At 34.2% G+C, this 23,304-nt stretch overlaps 2 protein-coding genes across 3 annotated transcripts; both read right to left on the bottom strand.

Annotated features, from left to right (window-relative positions):
• Window positions 1–1,322: 1,322 nt before the first annotated feature.
• Window positions 1,323–3,124, bottom strand: LOC118036407 (uncharacterized). Its single transcript, XM_035042088.2, has 2 exons — window positions 2,600–3,124; window positions 1,323–2,191 (listed from the first exon to the last, which is right to left on the bottom strand). The coding sequence occupies exons 1-2, from the start codon at window positions 2,759–2,761 to the stop codon at window positions 1,457–1,459; spliced, it is 897 nt and encodes a 298-aa protein (XP_034897979.1). The 5' UTR covers window positions 2,762–3,124; the 3' UTR covers window positions 1,323–1,456.
• An 8,331-nt stretch (window positions 3,125–11,455) lies between these two features.
• Window positions 11,456–22,308, bottom strand: LOC118036410 (TATA-box-binding protein 2). Of its 2 annotated transcripts, XM_073403936.1 has the most exons (16): window positions 21,623–22,308; window positions 20,003–20,090; window positions 19,848–19,919; window positions 19,130–19,180; window positions 18,586–18,630; window positions 18,369–18,461; window positions 17,942–18,043; window positions 17,780–17,853; window positions 16,325–16,431; window positions 15,973–16,261; window positions 14,934–14,988; window positions 14,508–14,582; window positions 14,215–14,306; window positions 12,639–12,720; window positions 12,041–12,124; window positions 11,456–11,792 (listed from the first exon to the last, which is right to left on the bottom strand). In XM_073403936.1, exons 1-16 carry the CDS (start codon window positions 21,700–21,702, stop codon window positions 11,667–11,669), a joined length of 1,515 nt encoding a protein of 504 aa, XP_073260037.1. In that variant the 5' UTR covers window positions 21,703–22,308; the 3' UTR covers window positions 11,456–11,666. The 2 variants fall into 2 exon arrangements, with proteins under 2 accessions (XP_073260037.1, XP_034897981.1); XM_035042090.2 differs by lacking the exons at window positions 11,456–11,792; window positions 12,041–12,124; window positions 12,639–12,720; ... (3 more) ...; window positions 15,973–16,261; window positions 16,325–16,431 and adding an exon at window positions 17,380–17,690 and having other exon boundaries at window positions 21,623–22,299.
• Between the last annotated feature and the right edge of the window lie 996 nt (window positions 22,309–23,304).

Genomic DNA, 23,304 nt, shown 5'->3' with positions numbered 1-23,304 from the left:
AAAAACAAATCAATATACAAGAGGTAAAAAAGAAAAAAAAAATCAACCAACTCTGTTTCTGTTTCTGAGAATATATGGCCTCTCCCTAGCTAATTAACCATCTAGGTAGTGGTCCAATGATAAAAGCTTAAGATCAAGAGGTTTGTTTTCTTTGTGGTCTCAGGTTCAAACCCTAGGTTACTCATATGATGGCCATTGGAGGCTTACATGGTTGTTAACTTCAGGGCCCGTGGAATTAGTCGAGGTACGCGCAAGCTGGCCCGGACACCCACGTTAATAAAAAAAAAAATCAAGAGGTTTGCTCCCTTTGTGGTCTCAGGTTCAAACCCTAGGTTACTCATATGATGGCCATTGGAGGCTTACATGGTTGTTAACTTCAGGGCCCGTGGAATTAGTCGAGGTGCGCGCAAGCTGGCCCGGACACCCACGTTAATAAAAAAAAAATCAAGAGGTTTGCTCCCTTTGTGGTCTCAGGTTCAAACCCTAGGTTACTCATATGATGGCCATTGGAGGCTTACATGGTTGTTAACTTCAGGGCCCGTGGGATTAGTCGAGGTGCGCGCAAGCTGGCCCGGACACCCACGTTAATAAATAAAAAAAAAAAAATTAGAGTTGGGAAGGAAATTGAAGAGGGTAGTTATTTAATTTATTTGTTAGATTTTAAATTTATTTTTAAAAAATTATTAATTTGAGTATTATAAATTTTAAAGTGATTTGAAAGTTACATAATTATGTGAGATTAGTGAGATAAACGCAAGGGGAGAAGCTTCAGATACTGTCACAAAGGATCAAATGGGTTCGCTGAAGCAGAAAAGGGACAGGAATCTCTTTCAAACTGTTTCCCATTTTCATTAGAACAAAAACTAATTGATTCAAATGGATAATGAAAGGTCACGTGCATGCTCAAATCAATCATCTTTTCTCCTTTGAGATAGCGCCAAACTTCATGTGATACAAAAAATTATATAATGCCAGATTCCTTTCTAAACCTTGGACACTTGGATCATGCACTCTTGGCCATTATGATTTTTTTCTGGTAAAGAATTGCCTCCTCTCTTCCAGGGCTAGAAGTATCATGAGGGGTTTGAAACTATTACCAAGTGGTCTGCTTTAGTCAGTAGCCCTCTTATTCTGGAGAGAAATTCAAGATCATCGAGTTGCAATCAGAAAGAAGAGAGGATTTTTCCCCGAGTAAACAGAATGGTAGAGAGTTTTAAAAAGTGCAAAGAAAAAAGGAAAAACCAAGTTTTGAAACAGGAAAAAAGGCTGTAGAAAGCACCCTGCAGAGCCAGATTGCAAGGGAATCCCATACCACTTGTGTAGATAAATAATCCTTCAACAAAAAAGGAATTCACTGCATCACCAGCTAATAATTTGATTCAGCATCTGTGGAACTATACTTTTCTAGTATACATTGGAAAATGGAATATCTGAGTTCCTGCTCTACTACTGGTAACTAGGTGTTGAAGCCAGCCATTCTCATCTCCATTACCTTCTTGTGAGAATTCGAGTGTAAATAGCTCACAAAAGTAGGACTCTTTGCTGGCCTATACTCTGGCAGTAGCCTGCCTGACTTGTATCTCACTCCACATGCATTACAGAGTGTTTTTGGACCCAGTGGTCCTGCCCTCCATTGTGGTGTCCTTTGTGCTAGGCAATGGGTGCACCTCCTTGGTTGCTGCTGTCCATTGTTGCTTTCCAAAACGCCTAAACTGTCCTTGCTACCATCACTCCCTGCTACAGCCACTACCTTTCCTCGGTCGTCGTCGTGCACTTCCACTCCTGGTTCTTCTTGCACTTCATTATCCGTGCCTGTGTTGTTGCTGTCCTCTTTTATGGGCATTATAATGAGTTCACTGTCGGCTAGCCAATATGTTTGCTGAAGCAAAGGAGGGTCTGAGCTGGTCAAATTATTGAAGGCTTGGTTGGTATAAGACCAGCTAGTTAACGGGTTTCTGGTCTTGTCACCAGGAAGCCTTCTCCTCTTGCTTCTTGACTTTCCTGGGATTACAAGTTTCTTCGAGGAAGATGGGTCTTCTTGGTCTTGGGGCCTCCGTTGCCAGTTTTTTTGGGGGTTTTCTTCTGTATTTGGCTTTTGAGCTTCAACTGTGGGTGCTGGGAGGCAGTTTCCTGAGCTGGACAAGCAGTCCTCTACAAATACTGCCAGCCATTCCGAGCTAAAATCAACTTCCTACATTTGTTTTTCAATTCACCAAAGTAAGAATATTGGCCATTACGAGCTGGGTTTATGTGATATAATTAAGCAAATATTACTTTGAAAACAGCAGTATAACGCAGAAACAGATAAAACACAGCAAAAACTGTTACTTTCCAGGTTTCTTGAGCACATAAAGTAGTTAAAAGATTATCCAGACAAAATCTAGAGCAAGAAGCAGATAACAGAAGCATAACAAGAAAGACAAGCAGCAGAAGAAAGAACTGAACACAAAACGTACGCAGGAAGAAACAAAATACCCAAAAAAAAATATTGCAGCACTAAAATACCCGATGGTAAACCATCAAGAGCTGAGACTAATAACTCAACAAGTACAAAAACTGTGCATAAAAACACGAAAGAAACAAATAGAAAAAAACCAACCGTGTTTTGAGCAGAGAAAGGGTCATCAAGAAGACTAGTAGTAGCTGTCAAGGCAGCACCACCACCACCACCACCAAGTGTAGAGCAAGGAGGAGGGGAAGCAAGGACCTTCTCTTGCTGGTGATACTCAGTGGAAACTGTCACATTCCGGCAAAAATCCATGGCCAAGAAAGGGGAATGTTTGAAACTAACAATAACCCTCCAAGAGAAATGAGAGGGAGAGGGAGGAAGGGAAAGTATGAGAAAGTGAAAGAAATTAAAGAGAGCAAAGGAAGGAAGGAGATAAAGAGTGGAGTGCTGCTGTGCTGTCTCAGTGAAAGTAACCCTTTATGGCCTGAGTTTTCTGTCGGCAGATAAAGCTAAATATAAAATCGAAGCTACTAATCCATCAACAAAACCTAATTAAGCCCACTTCTCCCCCTCTCCCTTCGACCTTAAAAGTCCATGGAAATGCACTGCTTGCAGGAAAGCCTGGAACCCACAGGCTCATTTTATGCACAGTGAAACTTCGTTTTTCTTTTCCTTTATTTATAATACGTTTTGTGTTCGTTCTGAAAAACAAGAGTGCTATTTTCAAAATGGTTGCTATTAGTTTATTCACAAATTAATTGTTTACCTCAAATAAATTTAAGATTGTTAATTAGTTTTCATTTTCCAATTTAGTTCATATATTCCAAAACAAAGACCAGTTTGAATCTTAAAGACAGTGAAGGACTGCAGCTTGGGAGAGGTTATCCTGAAGAAATGCAGGCCTGCCCTGCTAAAATCCTGAATCTCTCTCTCTCTCTCTCTGTGAAAAGAGAAGCAGAGTAAAGACTGGCAAACACACCAAAAATAAAATAATAAATAAATAAAGACAGACAAGGACTACTGGCAATGGCATTTAGCACCGCTAGATACTCTAAATAAATAAAAGGTCATTTTTCTTAAACCAGACTGACCAGGTGAATCTAAAGTTCCTCTGCCAGTTGTCAAGAATTAGACTATTTTACAAAAATACATGGCGCGTGGCTTTTTCATAGCAGCAATATACACAGTTTGCTCCCATAAAATTATGCTTTACATATATATATATAGTGCGATGAATTACCCTTAAAAACATAGTTTTAATATATCCATTCCATGAATTTTATGGACTTTTTCTTCTTTTTTTAGTGCAAGTGAAAACACTTGATTGCCCTTTTCACTAGATATTTTTAGCTTTGCTTGAAGAGCATTTGTGTGTGTGTATTTGTGAGCTAGAGGGTTTTTTTTTTTTTTTTTTTTTTTTTTTAACTTTAACACAAATCTAATATTATTAAAATCAAAAGTTATCATGTATGTTGGATACACATAAAGACGTGTTATCTCCATCTATGCCATTTGATAGATACTCGAGGTGTGTTATGGTGATTGTACCCCAATTTTCACGACAACTTTAGAAAGGTCCAATTATCCTCTTCATGATGGTCCGACACGTGCTGATAGTGGGGTTATGGTTGGCCTCCAATTTGCTCTTTTCTTCACCTCTCACTTTTCTCTCTCTTATTCTTGCCAAACTTTAGTTTTATCCTTTGAGTTTATTTTATCTTCTACTTTGGTTTTTATTCTCTTGATTGATAATTGTTTTGTTTTGTTTTGTTTTGAATATTTTTTTTCAATTGCATCCCTCGTATTTTATTCAATTTATGTTTTGATAATTTGGTCCTCTTTGTTTTGATTTCTTTTTATTTTATCATCAATCTTTTTTATTAATTTTTTTTCAATTTGAACCTTTAAATTTATTTTATCTCCCATTTTGGTCCTTATTCTCTTAATTGTTGATTGTTTTATTTTGAATCATTTTTTATTTTCAATTGAATCCCTCATATTTGATTCAATTTATTTTTTTTGAATTCGGTCTTTATGTTTTTGGGTTTTTTATTTTATCCTTAATCCTTATTTATTTATTTTTTTTAAAATTTTATCCCTTAATATTTTATTCAATTTAATTTGTGTTAAAATTTTTAAACTTATTCATTTGATTTCTATTTGTTTTATTTTTTTCATTTTTTTTCATTTTTGTCCCGTGATATTTTTATAGTGGAGATTTGGTTTCATTATGTTTTTTATGTATGCATTCTATGGGTTAATCTCGGTCTTATGGATTAAGTGACATGTTTTAAAGATTATCATGGGTTGCCTCCAACCTTTTTTTCACATATTTTTCTTTAATTATTCTTTTGTCTATTTCATCATCCATCATTATATTGTTTAGAAATTTAACTTCCTTAATTTTTTTTGTTTTTATTATATAAGGTTATTAAGGTCTCATATATAAGGTTACATATTTTATATGTCAATCCGTATTTACTTGATTTTTTTTTTTGTATTCAGCCCCTTTTTTGACATTAAAGTTTTTTTTTTTTTTTCATCTTCGCTCAAGAGAGAATTGGCCCGTTGAACATACCTCTTTTTGAATGAGCCAAGCATTGAGGACCAAGAGCACACCTAGCATGTTTTGATTTTATTTTGTTTTCCTCTTTTTCCCCTTACAATTACATCCTTTCATGTTTATCTTGCTTAGAATTTAGGTACATTGTTTCTTCTTCTTCTTTTTTTATTGTCCTCACATTATCTTCATTGGCTTATTATTTTTTTTTTTACTATTATTTCCTTTTTTAAATTATTTTATTAAGATTAATAAATCAAGTCTATGACCCGCGGTGTTGATCACCCCCCTCCCTTTTTATGATGCACTTGCATCGAATAAATATAAATTTCTTATGATAAAAAGAGATTTTAACTAACCCACGGCCGAGCTCAGGTTTCACAGCTAGGAGAGTGCAGGAATGGAAGGCGTTGTTGAGAGTTATGAATATTTTACGATAACACGTCAAAATTATCAAGAAATATTTTTAAAAAATACATCAATTTAATATTTTTTTTAAGCCAATTTTTTTTTTTTTTGAAAAGCACCTAAAAGCAAAGTTGTGTCAAACACCGCCTAGATTTGGGCAACACATTGAGCAATGCCATATTTTAATTTTCTCTTATAACAAAATTTTAAATTTTTTTATCTTAAAAGCTCGTTTGATATTATAATAGTGATTTTTTTTCAAAGTATTTTTTACTTGTAAATATATTAAAATAATATTTTTTAAAAAATTTATTTTTGATATCAGCATATCAAAATAATTTAAAAATATTTAATTTGACATAAATTTTTTTTTTTATAAAAACACTTTCCAACCGGAAAAGAAAAAAAAAAAAAAAAAACCTTTCAATTATTTGTGCAGTCATGAGTATTTGTTTGTCCATATGCCAGGCTGTCATACATAAATAATTGAAATTAAACAACAAACGTAAATCATATAATTGCTCTGAAAAACTACATATACAAATACGCGGTCTCCTACACACAAAGACATATGGTGTGGGGCAGTTGTTATTTTCAAATTGGTTTGAATTTGATGCTCTAATTCAAAGGAGTCACCAACACTTGTTTAGTCTATAAAAAATAATTCAACACAATACCTGTTGCATCAATCTCAACAGTACAAAATTTTTGACCCCACATGGTTGGAAAAATGGATTTTCCGGCTAAACTAGCCATCACTCACCGTCGCCCTAATCACCTACATTTCTCTCATAAATGTATATTATATTTTTTTCCCTTAATTAATTTGATATAATCTATATTTAATTAGTTTTAATTTGATTTTATTGAATGTTAGGGCAATATAAGATGCAATATTATTTTATATTTAGTAAATACTAGAATTTTTTTTTTTTTGGTAGATGATAACTAATTGGTTTTTAATATATGTATATAGATTAATTACTTGGTATAAGAAGCTAGAAAAATAACAACAACTATCCATAAAAGTGTCGATGAGATGAGACATATTATAACCAATTTCACATTCAATTTATGTTGTGGAAAACTTCAAGAGATTAGGGATGTTGAGCATCTTGAAGCAGCATTAACAGAAAATGAGATTGCTTATTGTAGGAGCGTTGGGAATGTTAGCATGTCCATGAGCGACTCAGGTCCATCAATGAGTTAGGATAATATTGATCCTCCTCAAACCTACATGGATATTACAAACTTGACCTCAAGTTGAACAACATGAGGAGATTATTAGATATAATTACATATTATTATATATTATGATAATTGTGGATAAATGTATATTTAATTTAATTTTTAATAAAATATTATTTTATTTTAAATTCCAATGTATATTTGTTATTTGTGATTTAATATATTATATATTGTTTATGTGAATTGTGTTTTAATAGTGAAGAACTGATTATTTATGATTATGTGATTTTTGTTTTCTTGCAGGGAGTTGATTGCAAAATAAATTACCCATAATCGTAGATAGCCTAGATATCATTTATGATTTTCTTAAATGTATTTAGATTTATAATAATTTTTTAACTATTGTTATTTTACAAATTATTTTTTTAAATATAAAAACCTACCAAAACACTCCGTTTAGTCTTAGCCCATTGGCAGTGATTAACAGGGAAATTCAGTTAAACCAACGTACAGACCACCTTGACAAGCTAGCATGTGAACTCTATGAAAATAAGATCCGCTCTTTCTAGTTTCTACTGCACTTCTTTTCCTTGCTTTTGTCTTGCCCTCACCTTTCGTTTTGTTTAGCGTTCGGTAATATTTTAAAATTTATTTTTTTAATATTGTCTAAAAACCAAAAATTAGAAGTTGAAAAAAATAAAGTTTTGAGGCTTTTGAATATGTTATAACATAAAACTATTTGAACATCAAATATTACTAAATACAATTGTGCAAATATAATAACTAAGGTTGCAGTAGCGGAGGTAGGGGGGCTGGCAGGAGCCCCGGCCCCTGCAACGAAAAATTTTCCCAGCCCCTCCCTTATATAAAATAATAGGAAATTTTAACCTTTTTAAACTTTTTTTTAATTTGGCCCCCCTTAGTTTTTCTTTCCTGCTCCGCCCCTGTACGGTAGTGTTTAAAATTAGTAGTTATTTTTTCAAAGTGTTTTTTTTTTGAAATGTATTTAAATAATATATATTTTTTATTTTTTAAAAATTTATTTTTAATATCAGTACATCAAAATAATCCAAAAATATAAAACAAAAAATTAAAGAAATAACAATTCAAAAACATTTTTTATAATGTGTTTTAGGATAACATATATGCTTTCCCTTACAAAACACAATGAATTTCAATAGTGTATTTTTGGTCATCCTTATGTCTATTATGTGTTGTTTATGAGTTGGTGGTATCTTATATTTCAATTGAAGGTTTCTATGTTTCTAAAATTTATTAGATGTAGATTTAATAAGAAAACATTTGAATTTATAGCATAAAGACACAATAAAAAAAAAAAGTGAGCAAATTGAAAATAAAAAAACAGCATGGCTTCTCTTGAATTCACATGAAAAAAATGCACTTTATCCACATATTCTCCATTGATTTCTCCTTTGGTCCCTTTGATTTTAGCATTTGATGTTTTGGTTTAAAACTTATTTTTGTTCATGATTCAATTTCTAAGTTAAAAGAGGGGAAAGAAAGTCACTAGAAAATAAGAGAAAAAAAAAATCGGTTAGCCACATTTTAACAATAAAAAAATCAATCTTGATACAAATAAGTTTTATTTTATGAGAGGAGTTCAATTTAAGTATTTTTTGATATTTTCATATGCCAAAAAATAGATCAAAGCTCAGGGTTTTTTTTATTCGGGATGGTTTTTATTTTTTGACCGATTAGAGGTTGATTTGAGGTTGGATATAAGTTTATTGAGGTTATTAATATATTTCTTAGGTGTTTTCAAGGTTCAAAAAAAAAAAAAAAAAAAGCTAAACACATGATTTTTAAGACGAATGAGGCGAAACCTAACTTTTCATTCAATTGAAGTGGTAAAAAATCATACTAGTGAACAACACGTAGTCTATTTTATTTTTTAATGGGCTGACAATGCATTGTCTACCCATTTTAAACAAGAAAAAAGAGATGGTCAGGTATGTGGTCAGTCGTGACCTTGAATTCCCACACGTGTTTAACCTTCTTTATTATAGGCTAAACGCACTGGGCCACTTTACACACACAAGTGTTTGTCCTACTTTTTAAAAGCCTTTATGACTTTTTATTTTTATTTTCCTTCTATTTTGATTAAAATTAATTAAAATATATCAAGGATATTATCTCATAAACACCATTCAAATTTAGTTAGTTTTTGAATAAAATCATAACATTCTTTTTATAATATTAGCGAGTGTTTTTTTTTTTTTTGTACAACCCTTCATGCTTTTAAAAAAAAATCATTAACTTTTCTATGCATGTTTTTTATCATATAATAAAATAAAATAAGAATTAATTCGACCCAACATAATTTATAACTCAGATCGCAGATTTGATGAGTTGAAGTAAGGTTAACTTGATCTATTTTTTTTCCTTTGATGTTTTTCCGTTGGACCGACCCAACCAACAAGATTTTATTAATATAATTCTTACATAATTTAATTTAAAATTCAAGCTAAAAAATAGAGTCAAACCAAGTTTAGTAATAATACTAAAAAGTTTTTTATAATCTAGATACTATTTTCATTACATTCCAAAAAAATTTGGTGTAGCCATAGGAGATAACGTAGGCAATAAACTAGTTATATTTTACATGCCAAAAAGCAAAACCCTTCATTTAAGAAAAAAATTGGTTTCATATACATTTGTATTCCTAAATGGTATTTTAATTGGATTTTAAAACTTTAGACTCTCTTTTTCTTCATTTTTATATCTAATTTTAATATCTTCTTATAAAAATTGTGCTGATATACATGTGTAAAAATCAGTAATTTTAACACTTGAAGCAAAGAACTGTTTGGACGGCTTTCCTGTTAATTTGCAATCCAACGTGGCGTGCAAAACGGTTGCCTAACACATGAAGTAAGAAATATTGCACTTTATTTCTTTTGTTCATAATTTGATACGGTTAAATCTTGAAGTAAATATGCTTCCTTTTTAGCTTTAAAGATTTAGATTTATGAATTATGAGTTGATGTTAGAGTATAATATATATAAATCATATTTTGATATTCTACTTTCCAGCTTAAGTTTTTGGGTGGAGATAGTTTTTTGACAAGGTATTAGAGCTTTGATGACTAAATGGTCACGAGTTCGAATTTCATTATCTTATTTTATTTGATAAAAATTAAACACAAAGTAATGTGGGCATATGCAAGTTTCAAGCTCAAAAAGTTTTCACTTAAGAAAATGTGTTAGAAAAATAATATAAATCATATCTTTGAAGACTTCACTTAACAGCTTAAATTTTTATATTTTTTATAGTTAAAACATTCAAATTAATTAAAATACCCTTGGTTTTTTATCAACTTAATATCTAAAATAGAAATCGTAGTAATTTTTATTATGAATTATTTTTTTAAAGAAATTTAATACTTTTTACGCCTATAATTTTTCTTTTTTTTTCATTTAAGTAATTATTAGCGGTTGTATTTTCTTTTTTATAATGAGTCATAACTGTAATATTTTTTATTCCTTCACTTCAAGAAATCTAATACCTTTTCCGTTTTTTGTTTTTTTTTTCTTTTTTAATATTATTGCGTTTTTATTCTTTTTTATTACGAATTTAAAACCTTTTTTTTCATACTACCTTGATAGATAGTTGGGAGACATTTTTTTTGGGGTTTGCTCATAATATTTTGCCCGTGAACTCTATAGAAATCCAATTTTAGCCGTAGCTCTTGCTTCTGTCGGAGCTTGACAGAAGATTCAGAAGCTCAAAACCATGAGCTCTCTCAGACGGGATCTGCGTTCACAGTTCAATGAACTTCTTGGGATCGTAAAAGAGCAAAAGACTTTTCCTGAACACATTTTTCCCTGCCCTATGAACAAAGCAAAGGCCGTACCGGTGGAGACTTTGGGTGCTCTTTCCTTGTTTCGACGGTGACCGGGCACAGGGCAGCATTGCTGTGAGAATAATGCACTGTAGACAGGCTCAGCCCAGCTACCTGCACACTGTAGGACACAGCAAGCAATCATTGTAAGAGCTAAGAGGTCATAAGTGTATGAATTATTGTACTTGCCGACAATAATGAGGTGGAGAATTGATGTATGTAGTTCAGGCCTTGAGTTATGATTCTGTCCATGCATGCATATGCTAAAAAGTCCACAAGCATGCACCGTCTTCCCAACTCCATCACCAACACTTGAAAAGTTAAAAGTGCAAGAATATTTACAGCTTTAGATTCCTTTTGCACATATGCGGTATGCCTGACTTGACTAATTGGGGTTCAAGATGCAAAACACACAGTAGAGATGTAAATCAGCAGATGATCACGGATACTTCGATTATAATTCAGAGAACCAAATCTAGGAATAGCACAAAAACCACTGGTTGTCTGTGTGGTTAACAAATATGCCATACGAACAAGGAAAAAGAAAGTTGCCTTGCAGCACCACAGATAGAACACAAGATTTTTCTCAAATGAGTGAAGGTTGCTGGAAATGGCACCATTAAATTCAGAAAGCATAAAATGGATATGTGTGTGTGTGTAGCGATCAGTAAAAAGTTGGCAACCAGCTGCATTTACATAGATCCATCTAAATCAACTTGCAGCATCATACAGGTAGGTTACACTTGTTAAATTTAAGCCATGAGTGAGGATTCGCCTCATCCTCACACGACCAAGAAAGTGGAGTAGCATGAAAACAAGCAAGCAAACATCTTCAAAATTAGAGCTTCATTCAAATCTAAGCATCTAGCTCTGGAAAATTTGCCAAATAATCATCGTATAAAGGAGAACTGGAAGAAAACCATCAACGTTTGATCAAACTTATAGGCATTATTATACCAGTATAAGTTCAAGCATTTGGATTTGAAATGACAAACAAGAGCCTATCACAATACTGAAGGTTCTGTGTTAGATAAGTGTCTCGTTTACATGAGTTTATCCAGTACATAAGAGGCAAAAGAAAGAAAATCTAAGCAATTCACATTTGCATCAGAATACATCTATAAGATTTGGGCACCAAGAGCTAGAAAAATCATATGTACTGAGCATGAGAATGTACAACTTCAACGTGGAATATATGTCATGGCTCTGATGATGGCCTCGCTAGATATTGTTGCCACTCTTCAGGCATTCCCTTTCTCATCCTCAGCATCCTTATTGCTGCACTTGTTAGGGGTATGGCAAGTATGTCATAATCCTTAGGGGCCTGCAAGATAAAGGGTAGAAATTCTTCATAAAATATTTAATTCTTCTGTTCAGCTGATGAAACTTCATGTTTGGGTCAGTTTTACATTGATGATCATTGCCAAAAGTCATCTGGTTTTCGTTCAAAACGAGAAAAAGGTAACACTGCTTACTACCTGTAGCCACAACATGCAACATCACAGTTTTCCATGGACCGATACTTGAGTTACAACCATTTATTCTTGTCATAATATCAGAACTAAATAATACCTTGGGGACCTTACTCAGCTTCATGTTTGCTTCCTCTGGAGTTTTTTGACCCTTCTTTGAGTTGCATTTGGCACAAGCAGCAACCTGTTACAAGAGGCCGAAACTGTGAAGAACTTCAAAATGCCAAAGTAAAACTACTTCAAGTTTCCAGTCTTCCTTTTCTTCTCTTGATTCCTTCCATGTCCTCCATACATTGTATGGCCATCTAGCTTATATGTGTTTCCATTATAATTAACCAGAAAGGGAAAAGAAAAACACAAGTTTGAAAGTTAATTAACTGTTCCAACATACCATCAACACTAGCAGTACATAAGATACTGGATCATGTATACAGACAGATTTGACAATTACTTGGAAGATCAATGCCAGCAATGAAAGTAATCCCAATAAGTTTGAAATAATAAATCAAAAGGAAAGGGAAAGTAAGGACAATCAAAGTTACCAAACAGATATTAGATTGTATTCTCTTGTCGGCACGTTGTGGTGTCAAGAAACTCCTTCCTTTCTTTGATTTCTGTTTCTCCTTTCAAATAATCTTTGTGTGCATAAAAAATAAATAAATAAAAATACTTTCCTAGACTTGCAACTAGTATCTTACCAGATTTTCCCATTTCCATTCACCTCCTCGTGCAGTAGGCAGAACATGGTCAATGGTCAAGTTCTCGCGAGAAGAACAATACCTATTCACAAACGGAGTATTAAATTAAACACTAAGAAACACGCCATTAGTATATTTCTTCCTGTACATAATAAGTTCATTCAGGGTGGAAGGAAACAACAAGAAACTGTGGAAACAAAACAAAAACATCTGATAGCCATGAAACACATGCAAATCAATCAAAATACCAAGTACTTTTATTTTTTCCTCTTTTTCGTTTCAAGTGAAGAAGAAGTAATGATGACTTTTGTTTCCACCTAACAGTACAGATAGAATCTTCATCAAGAGGAACTTATCAATCAATATGCACATTAAAAAAAAAAATTCCAAAAGGATCTGATAGCCATGAAAAGGGAAAGAAAGATAAAGAAGCTCCATTTTTAGAACTCAGGTTGTAAAACTTGAGCATTTTTTCCTTCACTTGCTAAATCATGGATTTTGCAAATTGGGAGTGATCATACTAACAAATTAGAAGTCCTCGGGTATTTTTTGATGTTGAATAACCTGGTTAAAGAAAATGACATTCTGGTCTACAAGGGACCCACAGCTCCACAATTATAATGCCATAGTGATTCATGATTCTATACACAAGTATACAACAATCACTACATAAACAACCATTCATATGATTCTTCTCTGCATGGAGAATCTCATCCTAAAGTTTGAAATGTATAGACTGCATAAAATTCAGCGTTGAAAAAGTAATCCTTCATGAAACTTGCACTCATTTTAATGTCAATATGGCATATTTCTCTGTCTCGCCAATTGCGTACCAGTACCTAGAACCATTTAGTATAGTAGCTCACTGGCTGGGATTATTCTGCAACTTCTAAAGTTTGCTGGGTTTTCTAAATGCATCATAAACACACAAGCATGGACCACATTGAGGGAACAAAGCAAACCAATTTATTAGCAGGTTTACTCATCCCCTGTAGGTTAAGAGAGAACAAAGGCATTTGTCCTCAGCACGCTGGTCATATGCATGTGTGTATAATGCAATCACTAGCTTGTGTGTGTGTGATAGTAATGCACAAAGCTTTGAAATTAAGGGGAGTTTCGTAGGTTCACTGACTTTTAAAGATGACTTTATCTTCAAACTTAGCCACAAAAAGGGTATCTAGAGAGAGATTCATTAAGATATATCTTCATGAAAGAAAGAACCATCTTTCTAACTTAAAAATGAACAGGACTTTCAGTTAAACTTTTAAGAAACTTGAGAAGCATCTGCGTTACTGTCAACTTTCAACAACAAGATTTTGGGTTTCTTCTTTCATATGCAAACACGTTTTCCCTACTATTGATACAGTGATTGTTTCCTTCCTACTACATGAGCGAAGAACCTAAGATGACTACGTTTCAAATAATTGAAAAAAACATATCCCAACGTGCTTACAGAGATCAAATCATCATCTAACTAAGCAGTAACATATGCAAATGCCATCTCACACAACACTTCAGTGTTTGTGTCTGTGAAGCAACAGATTAAACTTGAACTAATATGTCGCAGGCTACTTACTGACAAGTAAAGTTGTCCCTATAAAGTATATTCTTGCGACTAAGGTTGCTTTTGATTCTTCTTCTCTTAACGACCTGTAATAGATGTGGAACCTGAAAGCAGAAGTTTACAGTAAGTTTGAGTGGAACAGGAAGCAAGTGAAGAAGTAAGAACATTTTAGCAAGAAAAAGGTCGGACTTTGAGATGAAATGAAAAAAAATAATGATGATGAGAGAACAAAAATATATCCAGGAACTGCAAAGGGATGGACGGGAAAAGAAAAATTAGATCATATGCAGCCCTCGAATTCTTACCCTTAATACAGCTGGTATGTAAAAGGATCCGCTTGGGGAATTTACAGCCTGATCATAATATTCTAGTACATCAGCCTGGAAACAGAATGGTAAAGAAATCAAAGACCAAATGTAAAGCATAACTTGTATGCAGTTGTGAGAGCATGTGTGCATAGTATGGTGTCAATATGTTTACAGAATAGCAGGAATGAGGGAATAAGTGGTATTGTTTCAGAAACAAGTTAGTCATAGCAATCATATCATGTACCAGCATGCTTCCCACCAATGCTACATGATCATTCTTTGATAAGCTAAAAAACTAATTCGCATTGTCATGTTTACTAGGTTATTTGTGTGAGAAACTAACTGCCTGCAACCATGAACTACAAACTGTGTATGACTGCTGTTCACAAATCTAAGTGTATTAGGGAGCCACATTGGTCCGACCTTCTCCATGAATTCCAAACATATAGCACGCCTCCAGCACACAACATTGACTGGCCTGGTGCAGGACAAGAACAATCAGATCCATGTACAAACATCTATCCAAATATTTCTAAATTGGTAGAACAATAAAGAAAGGAAAAAAGAATAGACCGTGCGATTGAATCAAGCATTTCCAGAAAAAAGAACTTGTAGCTTCTGATCTTTCTGTCCTGTTCTACTGATGTTGAAATGAAGTGCAGAAAGGAAGTGGGATACAGAAGTTAAATGGAAACTCACAATCAACAAAGAGAAATGAGGTCAATGGGACTCTAAGACATCAGCAGAAGGTAATTAACCATGTGCCAGAGAGGTTTTAAGAGACGTGTATCGGACACAACATTAACCCAAAGCTATTCTTTCTGCAAACACCAATCTTCCATTATTTGAAACCATCATTCTTAGAGGAATATGAACTACACTTCTAACTACAAGTCCACAAGCAGTGCTACCCATTCTCAGTCCATCTTTGGCAAATCTAGAGCGCAAGCAGAGCTTTGATGCAAAATATTCATAGCAAATCACATTTAAGTGATCTGCACATTTGAAGTATGCACCAAACTTCACACTCGCTATTTCATCATAAAATCAGCTAGTGTAACTTGTCAAATGACATTCGCTTAAAACAATAACCTTTCGATCCATGAATTGTTATTCTATGTTTTGCGTTCAATTCATGATCAAACAGTAGGGGAAAAAGAATAAAAGAATTCTTAGATAACTGTCTAAAATGATTTAAACCAGCACTTCAAGAAACCTGCTCACTAGTTCAAAATAGCAAGCATCTCACGCATCATGCAGTGAAGCAGTCCATTTGTACACTAAAAACCAAACACACAGCATGACATTAAATAAAGAATCCAATCAATATTATCAAAGAAAGCAAAAAAAAAAAAAACTATCAATATTTATATAAAGAACCTAGTCAAACAAACAATATTTAAATCGATACTAACAAGTAAAAGAAGTAAAAGAATTATGTGGATTGAGAGACATGAGGTACCTGTAAGAGATATCCAAGACAAGGCCTCTAAAGCAAGCTAATTCATCCCTCTCATAATCTTCTTCACTATCATCATTAACCTCACTAACACTTTGACTTGCCTCTGTGTAAAAATGCTTGGGTTTCTTGCTCAAAGAAGAAGCAGCATATAACCTTGTACCACTAGTACCGAGAAACCTGATTTTTCTCTTCTGACTCTGAAATGATCTCAACCCACCAACAAAATCATTCCCAAGAAGTTTCCAGCTAGCGCCATCATTGTTAAACGGAAACTTCAAGCGACCATGTGCTGTAAATTGAGCCATCAACTACTGTGAATTGAAACAAAGAGATTGGCAGAGAGGAAGAATACTGCTTTCTTGTTTGTGCTTTATAGATGTTAACGTGAGAAATGAGAAGTTGCTACAAGTCTTGATTGTGTAGGCATTTTGAAGGTTTTGGTTTCTTGGAAGTAAAAGAAAAGAAAAAATCTTCTCGGAAAAAAAAAAAGTCTGCTTACGAGAAAAAACCGTTGCCACATGTTAATACACATGTGCCTTTCGTTCTCTTCTCTATTCCCCGAATATCTTCTTTGAATGTGGTTGAATTTACAAATCTGCCATTCTTTTGCTTCTTGATTTTGTTTTGTTCAGTGCATGAGAATTTCACTTCAAATTTTGGACTATTATTTGTCGACGAGAAAATGATTTCTTGATTTGTATGTGATGGCACTAAAAAACTATAATTCTTCAACATATATATATATATATATATTGCCCTGTTTGCGGGACTCTACCCACGCGGCCAAGCTGCATGGCCCCAGACACTCTACTCTCTCTGTTTTTTTTTTTTTTTTTTTTTTTCCTTGCTAAACCAAGCATCATAGCACACTAACCAAACAAATTAGCACTCCCTTCTTCATTTTATTCCTCTTCTGTACATTTACTGAATTAAGATCCAATAGTCTCATTGAACGACCTGCTTTTTAAAGTCCACATGCCAGCAAAGGACGCAGCCAAGGGAAGTCTCAGCTCTGTACTGGCAACTCTCTCTTTTCGACTTTGCTATGTTTTCTAACCGACAAAATAATGGAAAAAAAATACTAATCACCAGCTAAAGAGTTGACGAAAATGTTACGACTTGAGAGCGCGCTTTCGAACACACCAATATCGATTCGAACTCCTTTTACTTGTAAGAGTACGTCTTGGATCTGTCGATTTCATCAAAGAATCATACGACTTGTCAAACCACAAAAATCTATGATATATTCTGAACAAATAGCCATTGCACAGGTTGTCCAGTTGATCAACATCTTATCAGAGATAGATCTCTCATTGGTCATTACTGTACAATTTAAGTTTCGAATGCACACTAGCTAGGTAGATATAGCTAAATGAGCATGAACAATAAGAAAGGTTAGAAACACGGTTCGAGTCAAAATTGGAACTAAGTTTTTAGCATTAAATTATCCAAGTGTAATCCGCATTGGCTAAAAAACAAAAAACATGTTATTCAGTCCCCTTCCCTTGCAACTCCTACGCACCTCACTAATTACACATTACAAAAGCACTTTCCCCCAGGACACACCCACTTTCGGTGGGTAAGAGACCAAACACATTAGAATACAGCGACAGACCCGGAGCCATGAAGGCTGTGTCACAGCTTCACTTATGCACACTTGGACCCACATCATCCATGACTATCCACAATAACACCAAAGCCCCATTTCAAATATGTATCTGCAAACCAATAGAAAAGACATACAGATTAAGCATGATAAGAGTTAAATGTAGGATATAAAGCAGGGCACAGAGATTGAGATGCATACCATTGCTGGACTTTCCTGAACTCTGTAAGGACAGGGTATATATTTTCAAAGGCTGTGTATGTCTCATCTCTCACCTAAAATGCCAAACAAACAGAAGTATCAGCAACCAAACTCCATCAGCATGCAGATCACAGATGATGAACAAGAGATCTTTGGATTTACCTTGGCTCCAGTGATCACAATTTTTCCAGAGACAAAAATAAGGAGCACGATCTTTGGTTGTTTCATGCGATATATTAGACCCGGAAAGAGTTCAGGTTCATACTGCATAAATAGATCACAACTAAGGTTTATACTGCATAAATACAACACATGTCCTACAGAAAGCACATCCTTTAGACTTCATACTTGCACAAGTACAGCACAAGAGTTTTAAAATTCACACTAATCGAATACAATACAGGCATAAGAGTAAGGCTCTGTTTGGCAGCAACAGCTGCTGAAAGTGATAATAGTAAAACACAGTTTCTGCTGTATACTTTCGACTCCCTTAAGCATTAAGACCAATAAATGTAAAGCTATTTAAAGCAGCCCTCTTCCCGCTAGGCCAAATGGAGCCTATGTGCAACAGATTTTGGCTTTTACTTACACTTGAGAAAGCACCATGGGAGTATGCAAGCCCTTCAAGTCTAATGGGGAACTTGACATCACAGGAGCCAACAATATTCTGAATCTTGAAGTCCTGGCAGTTGCAATGAGGAAATTTAAGCAAGAGAGGAACTTCAAAAGACAACAGCTCAAAACTAACCAGAAGAAACTTATTTGTGTGTGCATGAGAGAGAGAGAGAGAGAGAGAGTAATGACACCTTAAATTTGGCAGCAAAGCCAAGCTTTTGGATAATTCGAGCATACTGGGAAGAAAATAGATTAAATTTTGAGTGAGAATCTTGTCAAAATAAAAGCATTTCAACAAAAAACATGCAAGTCCTGTTATACTTGTCACACATATCTCCATTCTTCACTTCAGTCTATGGTTTCACTCTTCTATGAGAAACAACAGAATGCATTTATTTGTAGGAGAATATTACAGAATAATGTTTCCCACATGATGAATATGAAAAATGTCCACCAAAAATCTTCCTACCGATGGGTATTTGTGTGTCACGAGAAATTTATAAATGAATATCTAGTTGTGATATATTGTTTGCCAAACAGAAGATAGAGAAAACTAGATTTAGTTTTAGGAGGAAATTGTTAGAGACCATCCTGAAATAAAAATATTGAAAAATAAGAATTAAAAGTTTCTGTTTGGAAGGAAGTGGTACAAATTAACATCGGAGTCAACTTTCCTTCTTTGCGAAAAGATTTTACAGAAAACATACTAATTTTCCTCAATGAAGAGGGCAATACCTTTCTCGCAGCCAGTTTAGATTGCTGTTCGCTCTTGGCACCTGTGCACACCTGATACAGCAGGAAAACAAACTGTTTCAGACAAAGGACTACAGGAGATCACCAAAATATACAGAAGTAGAATTAGCACCACACAATGATTTTGGCTATGATACTGATAACCCACAATCTTCAATAAAAGCAAAACTCAGAAACCTTCCAGAGTTAAAACAGAATAATACAATATTCAGCACCTCAACTCAACTGAACATCATTCACAAACTGGATAAGTTGTTGGAATGCACCCTTTTCATCATTCAGTTTCAATATTTTTATAAGCCATTGTAATGCTAGATCAGTATTTAATTATTTATCACTTCAATCAGCAGCAGTTTTTTGAACCACCTAAATCCCTCCTCACTCCCAAAACTTCATTCCAATCACCTTTCCACATCAATGCAACTAAGGGTACATGCTTTGTAAGGCCAGGCCATCCCAAATAAACATCCCTTAATTTATCATCAATACACTTAAATGTATCCTTAAATATTATATAGTTCTTTCCTGCAATTCTACGCATGACTTTTTTCAATCACACAACACTCAAGTCACAATGTTCCATTTCAAGCAACATTCATTGAAACCATTGGTAATATAACAAATCCATGTAGCATACATTGAAAGCAACAGCCAATATACAGCCATCAGTAAGCATTACTTTCAGAAGCAGATAACTCACCATCTTGCCAGAGGCAAAAATCAATGCTGTAGTTTTTGGTTCCCTAATCCGCATGATGACAGCAGCAAAACGCTTGATGAACATGCATAAAAAGGTGAGGGACCACATAGACCAAAAGCAACAGAGTTTGTATCAGGAAGCTATCACAAGCATACCTTGGGATTATATTCTGCATTACGGGCTTGCAGGGCAATTTGCTTAAGTTCCAGCTTGCAATCCAAGTTCACTGTTGAAACAATGTTCCTAAAAGTACAGGGTTGAAAATAACCATAAAATGTCAAAATTTAACATAGATTACTCAATATTGATGAATCATTTTTGGAGGAAAAGAAAGAACATGGTGAGCCGAAAACAAAATAAAGCATGGGAAAAGACAGTGGAATGTCAAATCTAAATATTGTCAAACAAAGCCACTTCTTGACATTTATCTTCGTATTGGGAGAAACAAAGTCAAAACTGAATTCAAATGTGAGAAACACAACAATTTTATACAATCTCTCCAATAAATAACTCAATACCTCTATTTGAGCTCCATACCTCCTGATACCAGGTTAAAATTTAAAGTTATAACACATAACCAAGACCACATACTTGTTATAGATGATTTTAGCTTTGAGGTAATGTATCAAATTAACAAAAGGACCTCTCTCCAACTAACTAATGAGGCATAGTACAAGAAGACATGGTTTTTAAACATTTTAGCTGCCACATGTAAGCCAGAAAAGGTGCAAAAGATCCTCAGCTTCCTGGAGACTTGGCTCTAGCTTAACAGAAGTAAAAATAGTTCAAATAGCTACAAAGCAGCTGCGGAAAATTAATTGACAAATACAGAAAACTATGTTTTCTATTTTATATATTTATTTTCTCTCATTGTAACAGGCAGATTATAACAAGTCAATAACACACCATATAACTTTATCCTCTAGAGGTAAGCCACAGAATCAGGAACTGTGGCATAGCAAAGAAGGTTCTATGATTGTAGTAGGCGAGTAATGCCATTTCAAGCTTGATTTAAGTCACTTTGTATGCGAGTTTCGAATAAAATCTGTTATAATTTAATTTCTTTCTTATGCCTCCAGGATGAGACAAACATAAACTTGTTCGACTCTACCTGTCAAACTCCTTTTGCATTGTCAAAAGCTAGAACTTCCCATTGCAAGCAAAGATCATCACATGCAAATCTGTTTTATAAAGCTTCAACTTTTAATCGAGAACAACTTCATTCCATGTAGAAAACAACAATTTTCCATATGATTACTCATCATGAATATAAACAAGAAATAACAAGCATGCTGCTTAAGTTTATTATTCAAGAAAGGTTCATTTACAACTGCACATTGGCAAAGAAATCCCACTTCTTCTCTTCCGCTTCTCATTCACAATATTTAACAAACATCAAACGAAGGCTCTTTTCCTTTGACAATTACATACGTCAAAAAACCCAGCTCCGCCACTGAAGCCTTCCCCAATGTTAAGCCCTAAGCACTGATCAACTTACATAAAAAAAAACACTTCACAGCCTTCAAAGAGCTATTACAAACAACATAATCTCACTCACTACTTTCTTCTCCTTCCAATTTATAAACATCACCACAACCACACAAGCCCTATTTTAGGAAAATCAAACAAACACAACTGCAATCAACCCAAAAAACGCAAAGCTTCCACAAATTCTTCACATCACCTAGATCAAAACACACATGTAGGCATACCCAAAATAAAAATATAAAGCAAATAGCTTTGATTTATGGAAAGAAAAGGGCAAAGGGACTTACTGGAGGGTGGGAATAATGCCAGAAGGATGCTTGGAGAGATCCACTGGCTGGCTACCTTCCACGCCTCCTTGCTCTGCCATTTCTTCCTTTCGTGTTCCACACTACCCCAATAATCCCTCAACAAAAACACTATCAATTTATTTATTTTTTGGTTCCTCTTTTCACACCTAAAAACTGGGTTTTTTTATCTAGGTTTGTCCTTTGACGACTAAACAATAAACTTTTATATCTGGGTTTTTGTTTCAACAGCTAAAAGCTGAATCTTCTTCTCTGGGTTTTCGATTTCACAGCCAAAAAAGATGAATCCAACCTCATTAATTAATAAAAAACACAGATCTAACCAAAAAGATTCAATTTTGAACTGTTTAATCCCAACCCAGTAACCAAAACCCTGAATCAAGCGAAAAATAAGGTAAATCTAGGGTTTGTTCAAAGATTAAAGACCCAAAAGTTAAGAGCTTTAAAAGGGGAAAAAAATAGAAAGAAAATAAAGAGAGAGGGAAGAATTTAAAAAAAGGTTCTTTTATAGGTTTTGATCTAAAAGAGAGAAAGATATAAATGAGAGAGATTTGAGGGCTGCGTTGTTTTGGGTTTGGATTTTGGTCTGGTATGGTCTTATCCTCTAATTATGAGAGAGAGAGGGGGGAGGCAGGTGATGGAGCTGGTGGATGGTGAGGGGGGGTTTTGTACCCTAGCTAGGGTTATTTATAGCGGTGACTGGTTAATGGGAACTTGATCCGGTAATGGGCTTGAGGTTACCGGGTAGTGCCGGTTGGAAGGGTAAGGTTGGGATATTGGGGAAGTTTTGTGAGTTTACTTGTTTAGCCTCCATACGGGTTTCTTTGCGTCGTCAGTTATGCAGGGTGTCGTTGGAAGTTTGGAGGGTTGATGGTTCTACACACGTGGACGGTGAGATTGTGGTGGCGTGATAGATTTGTCGAGCAGAAGGGTGTGGGTCCCAGATGATGAAGATGATGGTATGAAGCCTCTGGAAGCACCACACCCTATAGTGGAAGAAGACCTCCACACGGTTTCATCCGATTTTTTTAGTCTTTTAATAACGATCTTGGTTTAAGAATAAAGTTTTTGCTCTCTTTCAAATAAATTAAAAATGATAGCAATAATCATTAACTAAGTAAGTGATATCTAATAGGTTTAGTCGATTTATAAATAAAATTATATTTTATATTATTATTTAGCATTTGAAAAAAATATATTTTCTTACAAATACATAAGTTTTGAGCATGGATTACATGCTAGTAAAATTGGTTTAAAAATACCATACTAATAAAGACAAAAAAATAAATCAAGTGACTCTTCAAGAGAAAATTATGTTCTCAGACTAGTTGTTTTCGGTTTAAAGGAATGGATAATAGAAATACTCATTATTTGTAATTTATATATTACGCGTTGTTTAATTTCGGTAGGCAATATATTTTTTGTTTTTTTTTTTAAATAAGATAGATGGTATATAGTTCATCCTATGGTAGTTAAATAAAAATCTCAGTCACGTGGTTTTTTAAATAAGAATGGCTTAGATGCATGGTCCCTTATGAAATAGGTTAGGCGGGCTGGTTAAATTTGCTTAGCCTAGCCACACCTAACTCTTTTTTTTATTTTTTATATTTTAATTGATTTTTTTTTTAAAATAAACTTAATTATATTTATATTAATACCCTTTT

This window comes from Populus alba, chromosome 13 (assembly GCF_005239225.2).
Source record: "Populus alba chromosome 13, ASM523922v2, whole genome shotgun sequence".
Classification (NCBI taxonomy): domain Eukaryota; kingdom Viridiplantae; phylum Streptophyta; class Magnoliopsida; order Malpighiales; family Salicaceae; genus Populus; species Populus alba.
The sequence above is the reverse complement of the archived record's forward strand: the minus strand, read 5'-3'. Positions and strand labels throughout refer to the sequence as shown.

Bases quoted from the DNA above. Each gene is read 5' to 3' on its own strand.
- LOC118036407 (XM_035042088.2), bottom strand. From the start codon at position 2,761: ATGGATTTTTGCCGGAATGTGACAGTTTCCACTGAGTATCACCAGCAA. The intron at 2,192-2,599 runs GTTGGTTTTTTT...AAACAAATGTAG, and splicing joins CTTTCTCTGCTCAAAACACG to GAAGTTGATTTTAGCTCGGA.
- LOC118036410 (XM_073403936.1), bottom strand. From the start codon at position 21,702: ATGGCAGAGCAAGGAGGCGTGGAAGGTAGCCAGCCAGTGGATCTCTCC. The intron at 17,854-17,941 runs GTAAATCCAAAG...TTGGCATTTTAG, and splicing joins TTGTGATCACTGGAGCCAAG to GTGAGAGATGAGACATACAC. The intron at 12,125-12,638 runs GTAAGATACTAG...CTCTTGTAACAG, and splicing joins AATGGAAATGGGAAAATCTG to GTTGCTGCTTGTGCCAAATG.